Source organism: Camellia sinensis, chromosome 7 (assembly GCF_055761805.1).
Source record: "Camellia sinensis isolate YWXY chromosome 7, ASM5576180v1, whole genome shotgun sequence".
NCBI classification, from domain to species: domain Eukaryota; kingdom Viridiplantae; phylum Streptophyta; class Magnoliopsida; order Ericales; family Theaceae; genus Camellia; species Camellia sinensis.
This window is the reverse complement of record NC_138967.1, coordinates 148919721-148937336: the sequence shown is the minus strand read 5'-3', so window position 1 is coordinate 148937336 and position 17616 is coordinate 148919721. Positions and strand designations below refer to the sequence as shown.

Below are 17616 nucleotides of genomic sequence, written 5' to 3'. Positions count from 1 at the left end.
ATGTCAAAATAACACCAAAAACATGTTGGAGATAAGCCAATACATGCTAGAATTAGAGGCATGAAGCATGATGCATGCTAGGCCAACAAAGAGGATTACACTACAAGTGTAAGAAGCAATCAACCAATGGCCAAACCAACCGAAAATAGAGCTAAGGCAGGTTCAATAAGCTACAAAAACAAGCTTGAGCTAGGTCACAAAAGAGTAAAAGAGCATGCTCAAGTATGAGGCCAACAATACATGGAACCAAGAAGCAAGGATGGGAGGCCACCCCCTCCTATTTTGGACTTCAAAACATGGTTTCTACCACTGAAATTCCTCTGAGTTTCAGTGGTAGAAAGGCCAAACAAATGGTGCCTCCAAGGCTTTAAAAGAAGGCACCAACCCCAAGCAAATAAGGCACACAAAATGGTGAAACACCCCCAACACCAAAGAGGCCTTAAACAACCTTTCTTAACACTTAAAAATAGAACTTTTTATAGTTAACAACCAGGCCTAAATCAGCATGCAAAGGTGGCCAAAGACTTAATCAAAATAAAGCTTTAAAGGGGCTAGTCTCTTACCCTTGAAGAACAAGAACAATGCAGCAACTCCAGCAACCTTTCTAAGCTAAAACCAGTCCCAAGACCTCAAACCAAGCTCCAATCAACCTTAGCTTCAAAGTTATGGTGTTTGACTAGGTGTTTATGTGCAAAAGTGTGAAGAAATGGCACTTTTAAGCACAAATATGGAGAGAGATGGAGAAATATAGAGAGAGAGAGGGATATGTTTAGCCCTAATATTTTCTAAACCTTTGGAAAGGGAGAGGGACCTCCTCTCTTATAGAATTCCAAGCCTCAAGCTTGTTGAACAAGCTAGAAGCTTGGTACAATCCCTCTATACACGTGTATGGAGGATGCCTTTTATGCCCAACAGCTGGCACAACTAGCAAGGAAAATATCTACAGAAAATGCAGGAAGGCCGCCGACCAGTTGAAGTGGTCGACCGACCACTCCCCCTAGTCGACCGACCACCAAAAGTGGTCTACAGGGAAAGAAACTGGTCGGCAAGGGAGGAAAAGGGTCTACAGAGAGAGTAGAAGGTGGTGGTAGGCTGCCGACCACCTTAGGTGGTCCACAGACCACCCACCCTAGCTGGCCGACCACCAAAAGTGGCTAGCAGGGAAGAAAAGTGGTCTACAGCGGGGGAAACTGGTCTACACCCCTGTTCCACCCTCCAGGCAAAGGGTAACAAGGTTTGGTTCAAAAACAAACCAAAAGGAAGAAAGACAAGGGTCTGCAAGGCAAGGCACTCAGTCGGAAGCCCCGAAAACTAGTCTACAGGCCACTACAAGTGGCCTACAAGAGGGAAAGGTAGCCTACGGCTACAAAAAGTGGCCTACGGCTACAAAAAGTGGCCTACAGGCCTCTGTCTCCCTCTAGGCAAAGGCAGCAAGGCATGGTCCAAAAACCAAGCCAAGAGGAGAAAGTTAAGAGGTCCCGAGACAAGGTACTCAGCCGAAGCTTCGGAAACTCAAAACGAGCACAAACATGCACAATCACCGAGTGCACAGATGATGACGTCTGAGTCTTAAGGTCGGTCAAACATGGGATGTCTATAGTGTATCCTTGGCTTACCGTGCTTAAGGTAGGTAGAGCAGAACTTGTTTATTATTATTGTCTCAGTGTACTTGGGTATGTCATGGGTTATGATGGTTGTGTTTCTGGAGGGCCGACTTACCTCATTTGTTGAAGTAGAAAGTTATTGGTTGCTTGTTGTTTTCCTTTTATACTAAAGATATACATTCATAGACATGAATGTGTTGAAAATGGACGTAAGCACTGTATTGAGATTGCGAAGGATGTGAAAGACATCGGATACTTGTGAAAGTGTTTTGAAAATGCAAATCAAGTGTAAGTCTGGAAAGTGAGAGAAAATAATACGGGTTTGATGGAATTGTGTTAAAGAAATTATCATTGTCATATGAATTTGGAAAAAGGGTAACAAGAAGAAAGAAAAGTGAAATGCCCAAGTCATAGAATGAAATGAATGATTTTGAGAAAAGGTCTTTTATACATATGTTTCTGTATAAACCATCACATTATTTATACAGTATGAGACTAAGCATTCATGATCATAGCTATCTGTAAGTTGTTATTGTTTAGGATTATGTTGAGATTCCTACTGGATTTTATGTTCATCCCACGTTACTAATCTTTTTTCAGGTGAACATCAAGAAGTATTTCAAGGTCATGGATCTTCTTTACATGTTGGCCACGGGGCCTTTTATTTGTGGTCGGAATGCCATTGATGTAAAAGGGTTAAACCCTCTTTTCTACTTTTAAGATGTAAGCCTTCGGGCAATTTATTTAGATATACTCCTGTTGCATTCATTTTATATTCGGATGAGAGAATTTGATTTTATTCCTTCTCGTGATGTAAGGATGTTCCGCATGTTATCTTTGAAATTGATTAATTTAATGAATTTGGTAATGGATTCCGAGTAGTAAAAATGGGGTGTGACAACTTGGTATCAGAACGAGCCGGGTTTGAATACCTTGAGCTCGTGGGAAGTGGTTATTACCACAAGGGGTTTACTATGCTTGGTGAGGATGTTACATATAGTTAGGATAAATGTTAGGACTTATGTGTTGCATTTACGTGAGTATGGGATTAAGTTTCTTGGATAATACTTGTAGCCGGTGAACTTGCTTTGAGGTCCTATTAGAAACACGCCTGATCAACGTGGTTTCTAATAGGAATTCCTTGAGAGTTTCGAGAAGAATGGCTATCTTTGTGGACTTGATTCGATTATGTGTTTAGATGTTTAGATGGTTTATATGCATTGGAAAATTGTATGTTTTGGGGGTTAAGTGTGTCTTGTTGCTTAGTGGTGGTGAGTGTGTGCCTTTGGGAGGCTGTTGCGATGTGCACTAAGTTGATTTTGTTTTGGGATTTTATAGGATGTCTACACAAGGGAATAGAGGATGGATGGGTAGTATGAGTGCCAATATGGGCACAGCGGTTCCGTTAGCACCTGTCGTTGCAGCATCGACTGTCGACAAGGAAGTTGCACGCGAGATTGTGAGAGTGGTGCGAGATACTCTAGCTCACAATGAGGGGAACAACAGGCGTACCCTCAAGCTTACTAAGGAGTTTCTTCGCTCCAATCCACCGAAGTTTTTGGGGGAGGCAAAACCGCTTGAAGTGGAGAGTTGGTTAGAACAGATTACCAAGACTCTTGATATGCTCAGAGTCGAGGACGAGGGGTTGAGGATTTCTTTGGCGACCTTCCAATTGAAAGGAGATGCAAATTATTGGTGGAAGTATATGAAGGGCACTGTAGATGCCAATTTGGTAAAAAAATAAAAAAATAAAAATGTAAAAGATTTATCATTTTTATATAATTTTATCTTTGATGTGTAGAAATAATTTTTTTAAATTTAAAAACATTTTTTTAATATTTATTTTTGTCAAACTAATTTATATTTTATCAAATTGACTATTTTGCCATCTTTAATTGTCCTTATTTAGAACGGGATTCAAAATTCAGGGTCAAATGTATCACAATTGAAAAGTCATAAACCAAAATGATACAAGTCCCAAACTATAGGGATCATTAGTGTAATTTGCTATTTTTTTTTAAAAAAATCTGAGTTCAATGACGGGACACAAAAAGTTCAATTCATTGGGATAGGTGATATGCATTCTTATGGAAATGGATATACAAGTCCACCTTCTAGGTCTAACAATATGCATTCTAGGTCTAACGATATGTAATTTTTATAATTAGGCTTGAAAATTGAGTCTAATTTTTAAACTTGTATAGTAATGTCCTTATAACTTTTACATTGATTTTTTTTTAGTGAATTTTTGTAAAAATTGTTATAAAATTTTAAGAAAAATTAGAAACAAATCCAAAATTTTGACTTCAATAGCAAATAAAATCCCACATTGTAATTATATCAATTTAAATCCAACAGTTTAAAATTATACACAACTCTAACTACCTGGTCATCTCCATTTATATAATCCTAACCATCCGTTCATTTCTGTTTATATAAAGTGACACGCGTGTTACAAACAAAATTTCTGTTAGTTAATTTAACGGATGGTTGGCATTGAGTATATTTAAAAAATAATAATAATAATAATCAGGATTTCAACCGATACAATTGAAAATGTGAGGTTTTGTTTGTTATTAAGGTCAAATCTTAGGATTTTTTTTTGTAATTTTCTCAAAAATTTATATTTTTGGATTCTACTCAATTTGATGGATAATAAAGTAAAAAAAAAATTCAAAAAAAAAAATCTTAAAGACAAAAAAATAAAAGAGCCAAAAGCAGTTGGCTTTTTGTTTTTGTTTTTGTTTTTTTTTAATCTTTAGTGAATTATTTTTAAAAAAATTTAGGAAAATTTACTCATAAATTCTATATGAGAGAATGTTGATCCATTTAGTACTAAGAATTTTTTTTTTCCAACCAATTAGTCCTTTTGTTTTGAAAAGTTGTATTTATTTGATTTTGTGCCATTTGAGTTTAAGTGAATGTCTTTTTGTAGTTCATTTTTTCAATTTTCTAATTTGTTTTTGGGATGAGAATGGAAAGGTGAGGTGTGGAAGATTCTTTGTGTACTACATTAATTAGAGTGTTAGTATGGTTTTTTTAATTTTACATTAGAGTGCTACGTTAAGGAAAAAGTACGTTAATGAATTTTTGTGTACTACATTAATTAGAGTGTTATGTTTGGAAAAAAAAATACACTATAGAGTTTTTTTATATTGTTATGTTTGAAAAAAGTACATTAAGGAGTTTTTTTGAAATATTATGTTGTTACGTTTGAGAAAAATACACTAAGAAGTTTTAGTATGTTATATTGAAATGTTATATTTTTTGGAGTTACGTTTGAAAAAAGTACATTAAAGAATTTTTTTGAAATGTTATGTTCAGTAATTTCAACATTATAAGAAAATTTAAATTTATTCCTCAACACATAACACACAAGTGTTTTATACTTGGTCCTTTATAAAATTTACACTAGAATGAGACCTTTGGGTTCATAAGAAAATTGGATGACCAAACGGTTCATAAGATCACTAGTTGATATTTATTTTAACACTGGACAAACCAAAAAAAAGTCAAAAAAAAATTGACACAAATTTTAAAAGAAATCACTCAATGCAAAAAAATGCTGAAAAATATGCTACATTTTTAGGTGGATCCCAAACACATAATTGGAGTGTGGGATTAGACTCCATGTTCAATCCATCACAGAGTCCATTGTTTTGTTGAGAATTTGTAGGCTGGATTAGGAGTCTCACCGAATTATGAATTTCATATATGTTGGACTATTGTGTCCTAGGGGGATGTGTGGTAGAGATGGTGGGATTGTAATTCCATTAGATTAAATTATAAAATGACACATTTGCTCTGCAAGTATTTGATTTCATTATATATTGTATTTAGTAAAAAAAAATAATATATAAAAATCTCAATTAAAAATGAAATAAATTTATTTAATTTTTATTGATGTTTTATTTTAAATTTTTGTTGGTATTTTATTTAATTTCATTATTTGTAAAATAATTTATTTAAAAAATAACATAAATTTTTATTGACATTTTATTTATTCAATTTATTTAATTTAAAAAAAATATTTAATTTTTAAAAAATAAAATAAAACAAATTTTTATTTAATCTTGCCAAAAAAATTAAAATATTAAAGACAGATTAGTATTGCTATTACTTAGTAAAGAATTGAAAAGAATAAAATAGTCTGAGCATTTATCTTTCTTTATAATATTTCAATCAAGCATTGGATTCAATAAAATAGTCATTTGCAAACATCTCATCCATGAGAAGACAAGCGTGAGATACACACTATTTCCAACCAAATAGTTCAGAAACTATATATCTAAGGATTAATAGTCCGATAGATTACAGCCTTCCTTTATCCAACTCGTCCAAACAAATATGGCCTTCAGGATATGTTGGATTACGAAGATAGTGAAGTAACACACACACACTCAAAAAAAAAAAAATAATAATAATAATAATTTTATTTTTAGCAATAGACACCCGTTAAACAGATGTTATGCGCCTTATCTTTGGACCATTAGATTTAAAAATAATAATAAAATGATAAAAAAAAAACTTTAAGTATTCTAATAACAAAAATGGATTACCAACTGAGACGATTTCTTCTGCAATTTTTTATTTTTAATTTGTTTTCATGATCCATTAGTTAATGGGTTAGTAGTATATTATCTCTTCTTTTATTTTAACAATCAATTAGTTTATGGATTAGAGTGAGCATTGACAAGTGCCACTTGATTACTTGGAAATCGATTTTTGTTATGAAAATGAGATTATATTTCATGATAATAAAATTGTATGGATTCGAAATGAGATTATATTTCATGATAATCAAATTGTATGGATTCGATCTGATGACTTGTAAAAGAAGATGAGATAAGTCTTTAGGGCATTGGTGTGGTGCCAGTCAAAGAATTTTTGATGCCTCTTTTTTTTTTTTTTTTGTTTGATCGACAAAAGAAATCTCTATTGATGAGAAGAAGATTACATCAATAAAGAGGAGCTTCGAGCTAGCATAAGCTCCAAGCTCCAATTGGTAAGAAACCAACAAAGCAAAGCAAGAAAAACCAGAAGCCAACCAACAAATCAAAACAGAATAAGCAGACCTAAAGGAGCTCCATTTGCCGTGTTGCCTCCAGAGCTAGACAGAACAGCTGATGCTTCCACAAAACACACCTCAATCACCTCAAACAGACAGCTTAATCTGATGCAGATTAGAGACAAAATCATGAACAGAATAATCAAACTGCAATACCCATTTGGCCTACAAAGCAATATGCACCTTAATTCTTTCACATAAGCCTTCAACAGCAGGTTGAGCCCCCTTGAATGTACAATCATTCCTTAATTTCCAAACATATCAGAAAACCACAGAAGGAACTATTTGCCAAATTCTCGATTCCCTTGACTTGAACGTACCACCAGACCACCATTGCAGCAGCCCCTGAACTGATCCAAGTATTACCCATACTAGGTCCCACCACTTTACCATTAGTGACCATCACTCCCAGATCAGTGGGCAAAAAAGTAACACAAGTTCTAGAGTTTCCTCATCAGCATTGCAGAACACGCAAAAAGTACTAGCACTAGCAGCTAAGACCCCAATCCTTTTTAGGAAAGATGAAGTCTTCACCCTACCCCTCCAAGCCAGCCAACAAAAGAATTACATTTTTTGGGGAGCATAATTAACCCATGTCCTCGCAAGAACATTCATACCAGGTCCTTTTGCTGCCATCTACCACTTCCACACAGAGGACACTGAAAACTGACCTGAGTTGTTAGCTAACCATGAGCAAGAATCTTCAATATCAAACTTAATTGCAGGAGATGATACCAGCAGCCTTAACAACCTCTGCAGCTCCTCTTCTTTCCAAGCAAATAGCCTTCTTCTGAACTACAGCTGCCACACCCCTAAATTGCTCTTCTTAGCACTGATTTGGTGCAAAGACTCCTCTTTCTCAGTAGATAAATGATGTAATCTAGGGAACTCAGCCTTCAAACTTCTGTTACTGACCTAGCCATCAGACCAGAAATTTATTCTCCTCCCATTACCAACACATACTTTAAAATGATCATCATAAAATTCACCCAAGTGATGTGTTAAACGTCTAGATTTAGAGAGAGTAGAGATGGAGAGCTTAAGATTTATCAACACAATAATTGTTTATAGAGGGTTTTTGTCTAGGTTATGTATATATCAATGATCAACTCATCACAGTGGTGCCCAAAGACTTTTTGCATCTTCTCTTGTAGATTATGGGATAAGATTGGGACCATACAAATTTGATAGTCATGGTTATGACAAATGTGGTTCTAGCTATGATTTAAAGTGGCCATGTTATAATAAATGTGGTATTGGTTAGTATTGGTTATATTCAAAGTGATGTAGTTACGAAGTAAATTGGTGTTAGTTTTAAAGTCATCATGGTGATGAGGCTAGCCACATAATAAGACGTTGGTCTAGAGGTTAAATTTCTATGTTCATATTCTATAAAAAGTAATGGTAGGAGGAACCACATTCTAGAATTAAAATTTAAACATCCAAGAGGCAAGAACTAAAATTATATTAAATTTGATGAAAAAATGAAATAACGGTAGGCGTATAAAATTATAAATCACACATCTTTTGTAAAAATACATTAAGAGCAGGAGTGTCACTAGAACGTGCATAGGTGTCACTCACTATCTATGTACTCTACCAAAACATTGCAATTGTTTCTCTATCAAATCATAAGGAACAAAAACTGCACCTGTGGAATCTTAAATTGTGCAGCTAAACTAGATAGATTATGCCCACCATTCACCATCTTTTTTGCACCAATGATATATAACAGTAGTGAAAAATTTGGGGGAGAAAATAAAAGTAGAAAGTGGTTGTAGTCAAAGCTAGAGCTGTGTAAAGATCTTTAACCCTGAAAAAAAGAAGAAGAAGAAGAAGAAGAAGAAGAAGAAGAAGAAGAAGAAGAAGAGAGAAGAAAATAAAATAGTTAGTGAAAAAAATTAACGTGAACAATGAGTGCGGTAGTGTACATTGCAGCACAGAGGAGGTAATGAAGGTATTGGCATGTTTAGCCACCCAAGCAATACCAGCAAAGCGGAGTTGATAGACAGATAGGCAAGTTGCTACCAATAATATTGCACATTAATGTTAACAAACTAATTAGTACTCAGCTGTTCTTTCCGGTGAGGAGGGTGGGTCATCTATCCAGCTAGTGGTGACGGACGGGAAGTGGAGGACTCAGCTGTTCTTTTCGGTGTCTGCCTTTGGAGATGGGTGGGGGGATTTGGCTTTGGTGATTGAAGGGTTCGGATTAGGTGATGGTTGGGCTAAGCGCCCTGTTGGTGCGCGGCGGATGGGGCTACCAACTTCTACACCTATGGCAGTGGCACATCGTGGTTTGGCGGCAGTGGGTCAGGCGGTACATTCAGTACTGGAAGGGGAATGGTTTAAACTTCTGGATAAGGCATTGGTGGGCCATCTGAGAGGCGTGCAGGGCAAAGGCTTGAGTTTTGCAGCTATGTCAAAATGGGTCAGTCGTTGGTGGACGGCGTCGGGGCAGGTGGAGGTGCGTCCCCTTGGTGATCAGGCCTTTCTGTTTGTCTTCTCTTCCAGACGCGAGGCAGAAATTATGTTGCGTCGGCGATGGACTCTTGATGGCCGAGATTTGTTGTTGGACTGGTGGACACCATTGGCCCTCTGTGCTTCGGGGATGGACTCACTACCAGGACCAAGACAGTGGATTCGTGTGATGGGCTTACCGTTGCATCTTCGTGGGAAGGCGGTTTATCGAGTCCTTGGTGACCAGTGTGGTGGCTTTTTGGAGGCGGACGAGTCATCGGCGGATCTTGGTTCTCTTCGTTTGTGTGTGAGGGGTTTGGAGAAGATGCCGCAGACTGTCTTGCTCCGGTGGAGATCGTGGTCATTTTCCTTACGAATTTGGGTGGAGGTCCGGCCGTTGGTTGTGCCTGTGGTGCTGCCCGGCGACGAGGAGGGTGGTTTGGATTTTGGATTGGAACGACAAGATCTGCGGCGGACGAATCGGGGCTGTGCGAAGATTGTGGGGGTCAACGAGTATAAGCAGCGATTTGGGCGATCTGGGCGACCCGCTGATCTTCAGGGTAAAGAGGTGTGGGTTTGTCCTACTACCCAAGCTAGCTCAGTCGTGGGCTCTTTAGGGGTTTTACCAGGTCCACAATTGTGTCTTTCTGAGGCCCATAATTCTGTTGATGTTTCTTTGGGCCAGCAGAGGTGGGCTCAGGTCAATCACCCTCCAGATATGGGCCTAACTGGTGAAGAGGTTACTTTCAAGGCCTCTGGGAGTGGTTTGGGCCCAGTGGTGTTAGATCCGGTTCTACCCAACCCGGGTCAAAACAATCCAACCCTTACTCGGGTTTGTGCCTCCTTTCGTGACGGATTGGGGCTTCGCCGGGTCAATACTGCCTTCGACGCTTCGCCGGAGTCTAGGCGACCTCAGGTGACGGCTTTCGTGGCGATTTTCGCAGACTCTGGATCTCCGGTGGTGGTTTCTCTGAATATTCCAGAACTCAGTCGGTCCCTTACTGCCGTGACCGCGTCGTCGGAACCTGGGTTACCTCAGGAGAAGAATGTCGCGGAGGATTTCGGTGGTTCTTCCTACTCGATTGGGTCTTCTGTTGCAGTTTCCCCGAATAATTTTTCTATATTTGAGGGGGTTGAACCATGTTTGCAGGAACTGAGTTGTGGGGCAGATTGTGAGCCCGACGGAAATGGTGATGTAGGTTGTTGGTCCACGCAGGTAGATAGGCTAACGTTGGTGGTCCAGCCTGAGGTGGTGGATGCTGCGGTAGATGTTGCGGATGTTGTGGTTGAGGAGGGCTTTGCTAGTCCGGTATTGGATTTTCACGAGGATGTTATTCCGAGCTCGGCGGAGGTATCAAGGTGGGTTCTTTCTCGCATTAATGAGGTTAGTTATTTCTTGGCGTTGTCTTTTGAGGCTCATGAGCATGAGGCTTTTGCTTTATTTTCTGCTATTGAGGGCTCCTGGAGAGAGAGTGCCCCAAATTGCCAAGTGGTGACGCCTTTGAAACACAATGAGAGGAGTGTTAGGGAATTAAGAAGATTAGAGTGTTCTATCAATTATGATTGGAGTGAAGGTGGGAATGACCGGGTTGCTAGGAAGGGTCGTGGTACTCCATTGATGTTACAATGTGGTTAAAAATGTTATCTTGGAATGTGCGTGGTTTAAATGATAAGGGAAAACGGGTGATGGTCATATCTTTGTTAAAAACTACGCGTGCGGATGTGGTTTGTCTACAAGAAACCAAGATGAAGAGTTTGGGAGTCGAGATGGTTCGGGAGTTATGGGGAGGTCGGTTTGTGGATTGGACGTTTTTACCTGCCCAAGGGGTGGCTGGGGGAGTTCTTCTTTGTTGGGACAAGAGGGTGCTAGTAAAGGAGGAGGAGGAGGTGGGGGCTTATTCCATTTCTTGCCTTTTTCGTTGTATTGAGGATGACTTCCGTTGGGCATTCACAGGTGTTTATGGACCGGTTCATGGAGGGGAGCGGATTGGTTTCTGGGAGCAGCTTCACTACATTGCCTTTCGGTGGGGGGTTCCATGGTGTGTCGGTGGTGACTTCAATGTGGTCCGGAGTTTGGAGGAGAAGAGGAGGGCAACTTCGGTAACGGCTTCTATGCAGATGTTCTCGTCATTCATTGATGAGGCGGAGTTAGTGGATTTTCCTATGCAGGGTGGTGCATTTACATGGTCTGGAGGTGAGGTGATGTCTCGGCTTGATAGATTTTTGGTCACAGGGAATTGGGAGGAGCATTTTCCAAACGTGATCCAAACACGTTTGCATCGTCCAGTTTCAGATCATTGGCCAGTTTTATTGGATAGTAGGGGTATCCAGAGTGGGCCATCGCCGTTTCGGTTTGAGAACATGTGGTTGTTGTCTGAGGGTTTTCTAGAGCGGGTTAAGGGCTGGTGGGATAGTTATGTGCTCTCAGGTTTGCCTAGTTGTCGTCTGGCACAGAAATTGAAACTTCTTAAGTCCGAGTTGAAGAGATGGAATAAGGAAGTGTTTGGTTGCTTGGAGGCTCAGAAGGCTGCTGTGTTCGCGGTGTTACAGGAATTGGACGTCAAAGAATTTGAGGGGATTTTGTCTGCGGCTGATCTTCGTCGTCGTGTTGAGGTTCGTAAGGAGTTTGGCCAGATTGCCCGTATGGAGGAGATTAGTTTTCGGCAAAAATCTAGATGCTTGTGGTTAAAAGATGGGGATCGTAATACAAAGTTTTTTCATCGAGTGGCAAATGCCCATCGGAGGGTGAATCAGATAAGTCGTATGCGTGTAGATGATGTGGAGCTGTCTTCTTCAGATGCGGTTAGGGCCGGAATTGTGGGCTTCTATGAGCACCTGTTTCGGGATGAGGGGAGGTATGAAGGCCAAGCCTGGATGGTGTTTCTTTCGATGTAATTTCAGACGCGGTTAGTTGTCGGTTGGAGAGCCCGTTCTCAGAAGAGAAGGTGTTGGAGGCTTTGCGTAGTATGCCTGGGGATAAGGCGCCGAGTCCCGATGGTTTTACTTTAGCATTCTTTCAGCATTGCTGGGAGGTGGTGAAAGCCGATGTGATGGCAATGTTTGAGCAGTTTCATCAGACTGGTGAGTTTGAGCGTAGTCTTAATGCCACATTTATTGCTTTAATCCCAAAGAAGGGTGGAGCGGAGGATATTCGGGACTTTCGTCCAATCAGTCTGTTGGGTAGTATGTATAAGCTTTTGGCGAAAGTCTTGGCTAATAGGTTACGAGGTGTGTTGGAAGAGGTGGTTTCGGAGTCTCAGAATGCTTTTGTGGGCGGCCGGCAAATTCTGGGTGCAGTTTTAGTGGCAAATGAATGTGTGGATTCTCGAATCCATCAAGGGCGGGCGGGCCTTATTTGCAAACTTGATATTGAGAAGGCTTATGATAATGTTAATTGGAAGTTTTTACTATATATGTTGGACAGGCTTGGTTTTGGGGTTCGGTGGAGGCGTTGGATCCAATTCCGTATTTCTACTGTGCGGATGTCAGTTCTTGTGAATGGGTCTCCAAGGGATTCTTTCCTACTTATAGGGGGCTCCGGCAAGGAGACCCTTTATCTCCTTTATTGTTTATTCTGGTGATGGAAGCGTTGGGGCGGCTGTTATCTAGAGCGGTGCAGGGAGGTCGGTTGCGAGGATTTGCGGTGGGAAAGGATCCTGCTAATTTGTCGGTTTCTCATTTGTTCTATGCCGATGATGCTCTTATTTTTTGTGATGCGGATGTGGATCAAATTGGGTATTTGAGATGTGTGTTATTGTGTTTTGAGGCCGTTTCAGGGCTTCGGGTGAACTTAGCAAAGTCCGAGCTGATCCCAGTGGGGGAGGTGGCTACGATTTTGGTACTGGCAGCTATTCTCGGGTGTAAGGTGGCCACTTTGCCAGTTACGTATTTGGGTTTACCTTTGGGGGCGTCTTTTAAGGCCACAGGGGTATGGGATAGGGTGGTGGACCGTGTGTAGCGGCGGTTGGCAGGTTGGAAGCGGCAATATTTGTCAAAAGGAGGGAAACTTACGTTGATTAAGAGTGTTCTATCTTCCATCCCGACATATTTTATGTTTGTCCATGTGATCCCGGTGTCAGTAGCCAAACGGATAGAGAAATTGCAGAGGGATTTCTTGTGGGGTTCCGGGGGGGGGGGGGAGGGTTCCCATTATCCTTTCGTGGCCTGGGATCGGATTTGTCGTCCCAAGGTTCAGAGGGGTTTGGGGATTCGCAGGCTGGCCTTATTCAATATAGCCTTGTTAGGTAAATGGTTGTGCCGGTTTGTGGTAGAGCATGACAGCTTCTGGCAAAGGGTAGTGGTTGCAAAGTTTGGTGTGGGGCAAGGTGGGTGGTGTTCGGAGCGGGTAGGGCATTCTCATGGTTTTGGCGTATAGAAGGGGATCTGGTTGGGGTGGGAGGAGTTTTGGAAGCGGGTGAAGCTCAAGGTTGGGGTAGGGGATAGGGTTCGGTTTTGGCGCGATCGGTGGTGTGGTGATCTTACTTTAGAAGAGCGGTTCCCTTTGATTTTTGGAATTGCCATGGATGCTGAGATGTTGGTGGGTGCTGTGTGGTCTGGCTAGGGGGGTTCGACTTTTTTGAATGTCGGCCTGCGTCGTGATGTTCAGGATTGGGAGCAAGGTCAGCTGGTGGAGTTGTTGGCTTTTTTATATGAGTTGCAAGTGGGTGAGGACGGACATGACTCTTTGGTTTGGGACTGTCCTAGGGCTAAGGGGATTTTTTCCGTTTCTTCTTTTTATCATGTGCTTACTCATGTGGAGGAGGTTGCTTTCCTTTGGAAGTGTGTCTGGGTCCCAGGTACGCCATCTAAGGTGGCCTTTTTTGTGTGGACAGCTATGTTGGGCCGTGTTTTGACCTTGGATAATTTAATTCGTTGTGGCCACATATTGGTTAATTGGTGTTGTTTGTGTTGTGGTGCTGCGGAGTCAGTGGACCATTTGTTCATTCATTGTCCCGTGTCTTCTCGCCTTTAGGTGTTAGTTGTTGCGACTTTTGGTTTGGCTTGGGTGCAGCCGGCGTCGGTTCAAGCAGTTCTGCATAGTTGGGTAGGGGGCCGTGTTGGTAGGAGACGTCGGAAGGCATGGATGCTTGCTTCGCATTGTATTCTTTGGTTGGTTTGGTTGGAGCGAAATAGGCACGTCTTTCAGGGGTTGTCTCATTCAGTCCTTTGGTTAGAACGGCGGCTTTTTACGATTTTGTATGGTTGGGTGACTAGATTGGTTGATCCGAATGTTTTGGCTTTTGTTGAATTTGTGGAAGATTTGATTTGTTAGTTCATTTGTTTGTGTCGCCTCTTTGGCTTCCTTATTTGTATTATTTGTATCATCTTGATGCTTTTTAATAAAGTTTGGTTATTTATCAAAAAAAAAAAAAAAAAAAAAACTAATTAGTAATTATGACTATCAAGTATGTATACACCAATATACTAAGTTTAGATAGTCAAAAGAAAAGGACAATGAAAAGAACCCTCTACTTGCAAGCGATCCTAGTTTTAGCACGAGAGCGATTAAGGTGTTCAGCAGCAAAACTAGGATCAGAGAATTAAAAGTACCATGTTTTGCAGATGCGCGTGAATCGCTGAAGAATATGACTGGTTGTAATGCGAGGGACATCAACTAAAGAGATCATAATGCAAGTAGTCACCCATCATTCTTTTTTCTTCCTCTACACAAAGATTATGGAAATAAAGAGAATGATGGACCATTGAAACAGGCTTAAAACCCTGCATACACCTGATATTGTCTAAATTCTGTCCTTTCAACCACCAAAGAAAAAGTTTTTTTTTTTTGGTTACGTGTGTGCATGTGCAAATGGCATGCAATGACCTTAAGACCAGTAATCACCCAAATCAAGTCAAAGAAACTGTAAGGATGGAAAAAATAAAACTCATTGGAAACCAATGGTGCACGCAACGCGACACAACGTAACCAATTAATTTTCTTGGCTATTTCAGAAAATGGTTTCACTCACTATGTGCCTTATAGTAAAAAACCATAATCCTTGAGATAGCAAATAGCAAAAATAAGCAAGTTTCAATGACCTCCACCAAGGGTTTTCTTGTTAAAAACAAGTTTAGAGTACATTTGTTTTTTAAACAGAAAATAGGCAGTGGTTCCATCATTACATGGATTTGATGATAGATCTTTGCCAAATATACTATACAATCTCATTGTAAATCTTCTTCACTCATACTCGTCATTTAAGGGAACATGAAAACCAGTTCACTGAAAATAAGTTGGAATTATCAGAATAGTTAACTGAACAGTTATATTAATTGAGATATTAGAACTTCACTGTAGAAATATTTTTCGAAATTAAGATTGCCAACTCCCTACTCGTTCACCTAAGTCGAATGTACTTGAGTCACTAAACCACCCAAGTTACTTTTCACAAAGTAAATTTATCCATGATTATACAACACAAGCGCAAAACACACTTTATTAGAAAATAATAGCATAAAAAAGTAGAAGAGAATTAGAAACATATGTTTTCGGCATAGCATCATAGACAATTTTCATATAGTTTAATTTAATCCTTTCTGCTGTTTTCCAGCCAGAGATGCTACACGACAATACAAAATTCTACTAGTATATCTTCCCAATCAACATATACTATTCTTACACAGATACATCAGAAGAGAGAAGTACATTTCAACCTAGAATTATGAAAATATGTGAAAAGGCAATCATCTACATAAACCTACCTTCTAATTTAATGCTCCTCCTTTCTTGTAGCTGATCCCCAGATTCAGCCACGGCTCTGTAAAAGTAGTACACCCAAATGAGATATCGAAAATGTCAAGGTGTTAAGAGCAGAATGTCAATACCCCACTTGACCTTATCTTTAGATACACCGAGGTACTTTAAAATGAACAAGAAATTTTATATAAACATCCATGCATATACCCACTCAATTATGACAATAATGTTACAATCTGAAAAACAAAAATAGTTTGATGCAAGGTTGCCGTTCATATTATCCATGTAGCTCACATCATCACCATGAATCTAAGAAGAACAAAATTACAAATAATAACAATTAAGCTCAAATTCTGAAGTTCAAGTGGGGGATAATGATCTTGCCTCTTTCTCTTTCGCTGCTTCTTACTCTTTCACCTTGATGCTTCTTTGTTGACAACTGCATCAAGAGAATTGGGATTATCTTTCCCGACTCCATTAGGTGCATCTAATGCAACTAAGCTGTACATGTAAGTAAAGACATAAAATGAGTGATAAGAGCCATTTACTCCAAGATGCTTCTTGATTTGTTGGCTCTGGGGATCATTCCAAACCAACTTCTCTTCCTCTGCAACCATTAACACATCGCCATTCTTCTGCAAACCCACTACGCTCCAAAATTCTTCTAGTCGAATGATTGTGGATCAATTAGTCCACGACTCCTTGACACCATATTCCTCCATTACCCATATTTGAAAAGTCTGGGAACTTGAATAATAGTCACGTTGTACAACAGCAAGCGACTCACCCAATACTATAACATACATGGTTGTAGAATCTCTTAATTTAACTAGATGGTTCCGCAATGTCATCTCCCTAAACACCTCACCAACCATATCAAATCTCAAAATCCATAAACCACTAACAAACGCAATCCAATGAACTGCCCCATTCGCAAACGCAGAGAATGTACCGAAACAAATAGTTTCACTACAAAAATCAGCAACACAATTGTATCTCCTCCAAGAATGAGTGTTAAGGAAGTAAATCTCCACCGTCCACGGAACATCCAATCCACTCTTGTAATCAACAAGGTACCCAATTTTCACAACTTTGTAGTCATTACTTCTCTGATCAAACCCAAATCCAACAGCAGTTCCAACTATAGAAGGTAGCTTAGGAACATTACTAGTAACTGGAGTCAATGATGGAGGAAGTTTTACAATTTTTCTAATTGATGGGTTCCATAAAAACAAATTGCCTGGGCATAAAGATTCCAATAAACATAACCCATTACATGAACCCACAAAATTGAATGAAAATACAGAGTACACAGATGGGGACTCGAGCAAAAGATACCCTTCACCAAAAGTTTCGTCATCTATACATGATCTATAGCGATCTTGATTTTGGGATTCGCAGTTGATGAGTAGTTTGGGACAGTGGTGTGATTATGTTTGATTGATGTGTGTGGTGACGAAAATTGGGCTAGTGATAAGGAGACCCAAGACTTGCAGACTGACCTGAATCGAAGCAGAGACTTCACTGGCAGTCTTGCACGGATCTCCATCCAGACTTCCTCATCTAATCCTCCTTCAACATTATCCAATTTTCTAGGTTTAAATTTTAAAAAATTTTATAAAAAAATTGGATTGTTTTTTTATTTTTTGTGATTTTTTAATATTTTAAGTAATTTTTTTTTTGTTTTAAATGCATTTAACATAAATGTACTTAAAAAAGTAAAATATTTGTAGAGAAGTATTTAAAAAATTTAATAAATACAAAAGAATACAAAAATATACTGAATT

At 39.6% G+C, this 17616-nt stretch overlaps 1 protein-coding gene and 1 long non-coding RNA gene across 2 annotated transcripts; one reads left to right on the top strand and one right to left on the bottom strand.

Annotated features, from left to right (window-relative positions):
- The first annotated feature begins 10770 nt into the window (after positions 1-10770).
- LOC145796204 (uncharacterized) lies at positions 10771-12027 on the top strand. The gene has a single exon (XM_082881238.1). It carries the CDS (start codon positions 10771-10773, stop codon positions 12025-12027), a length of 1257 nt encoding a protein of 418 aa, XP_082737364.1.
- A 3676-nt stretch (positions 12028-15703) lies between these two features.
- Positions 15704-17415, bottom strand: LOC145795376 (uncharacterized). The gene is made up of 3 exons (XR_014336179.1): positions 16378-17415; positions 16214-16268; positions 15704-15890 (listed from the first exon to the last, which is right to left on the bottom strand). It is a non-coding gene; the product is annotated as an uncharacterized LOC145795376 (long non-coding RNA).
- Between the last annotated feature and the right edge of the window lie 201 nt (positions 17416-17616).

Coding starts and splice junctions, on each gene's coding strand:
- LOC145796204 (XM_082881238.1), top strand. CDS start 10,771: ATGTTATCTTGGAATGTGCGTGGTTTAAATGATAAGGGAAAACGGGTG.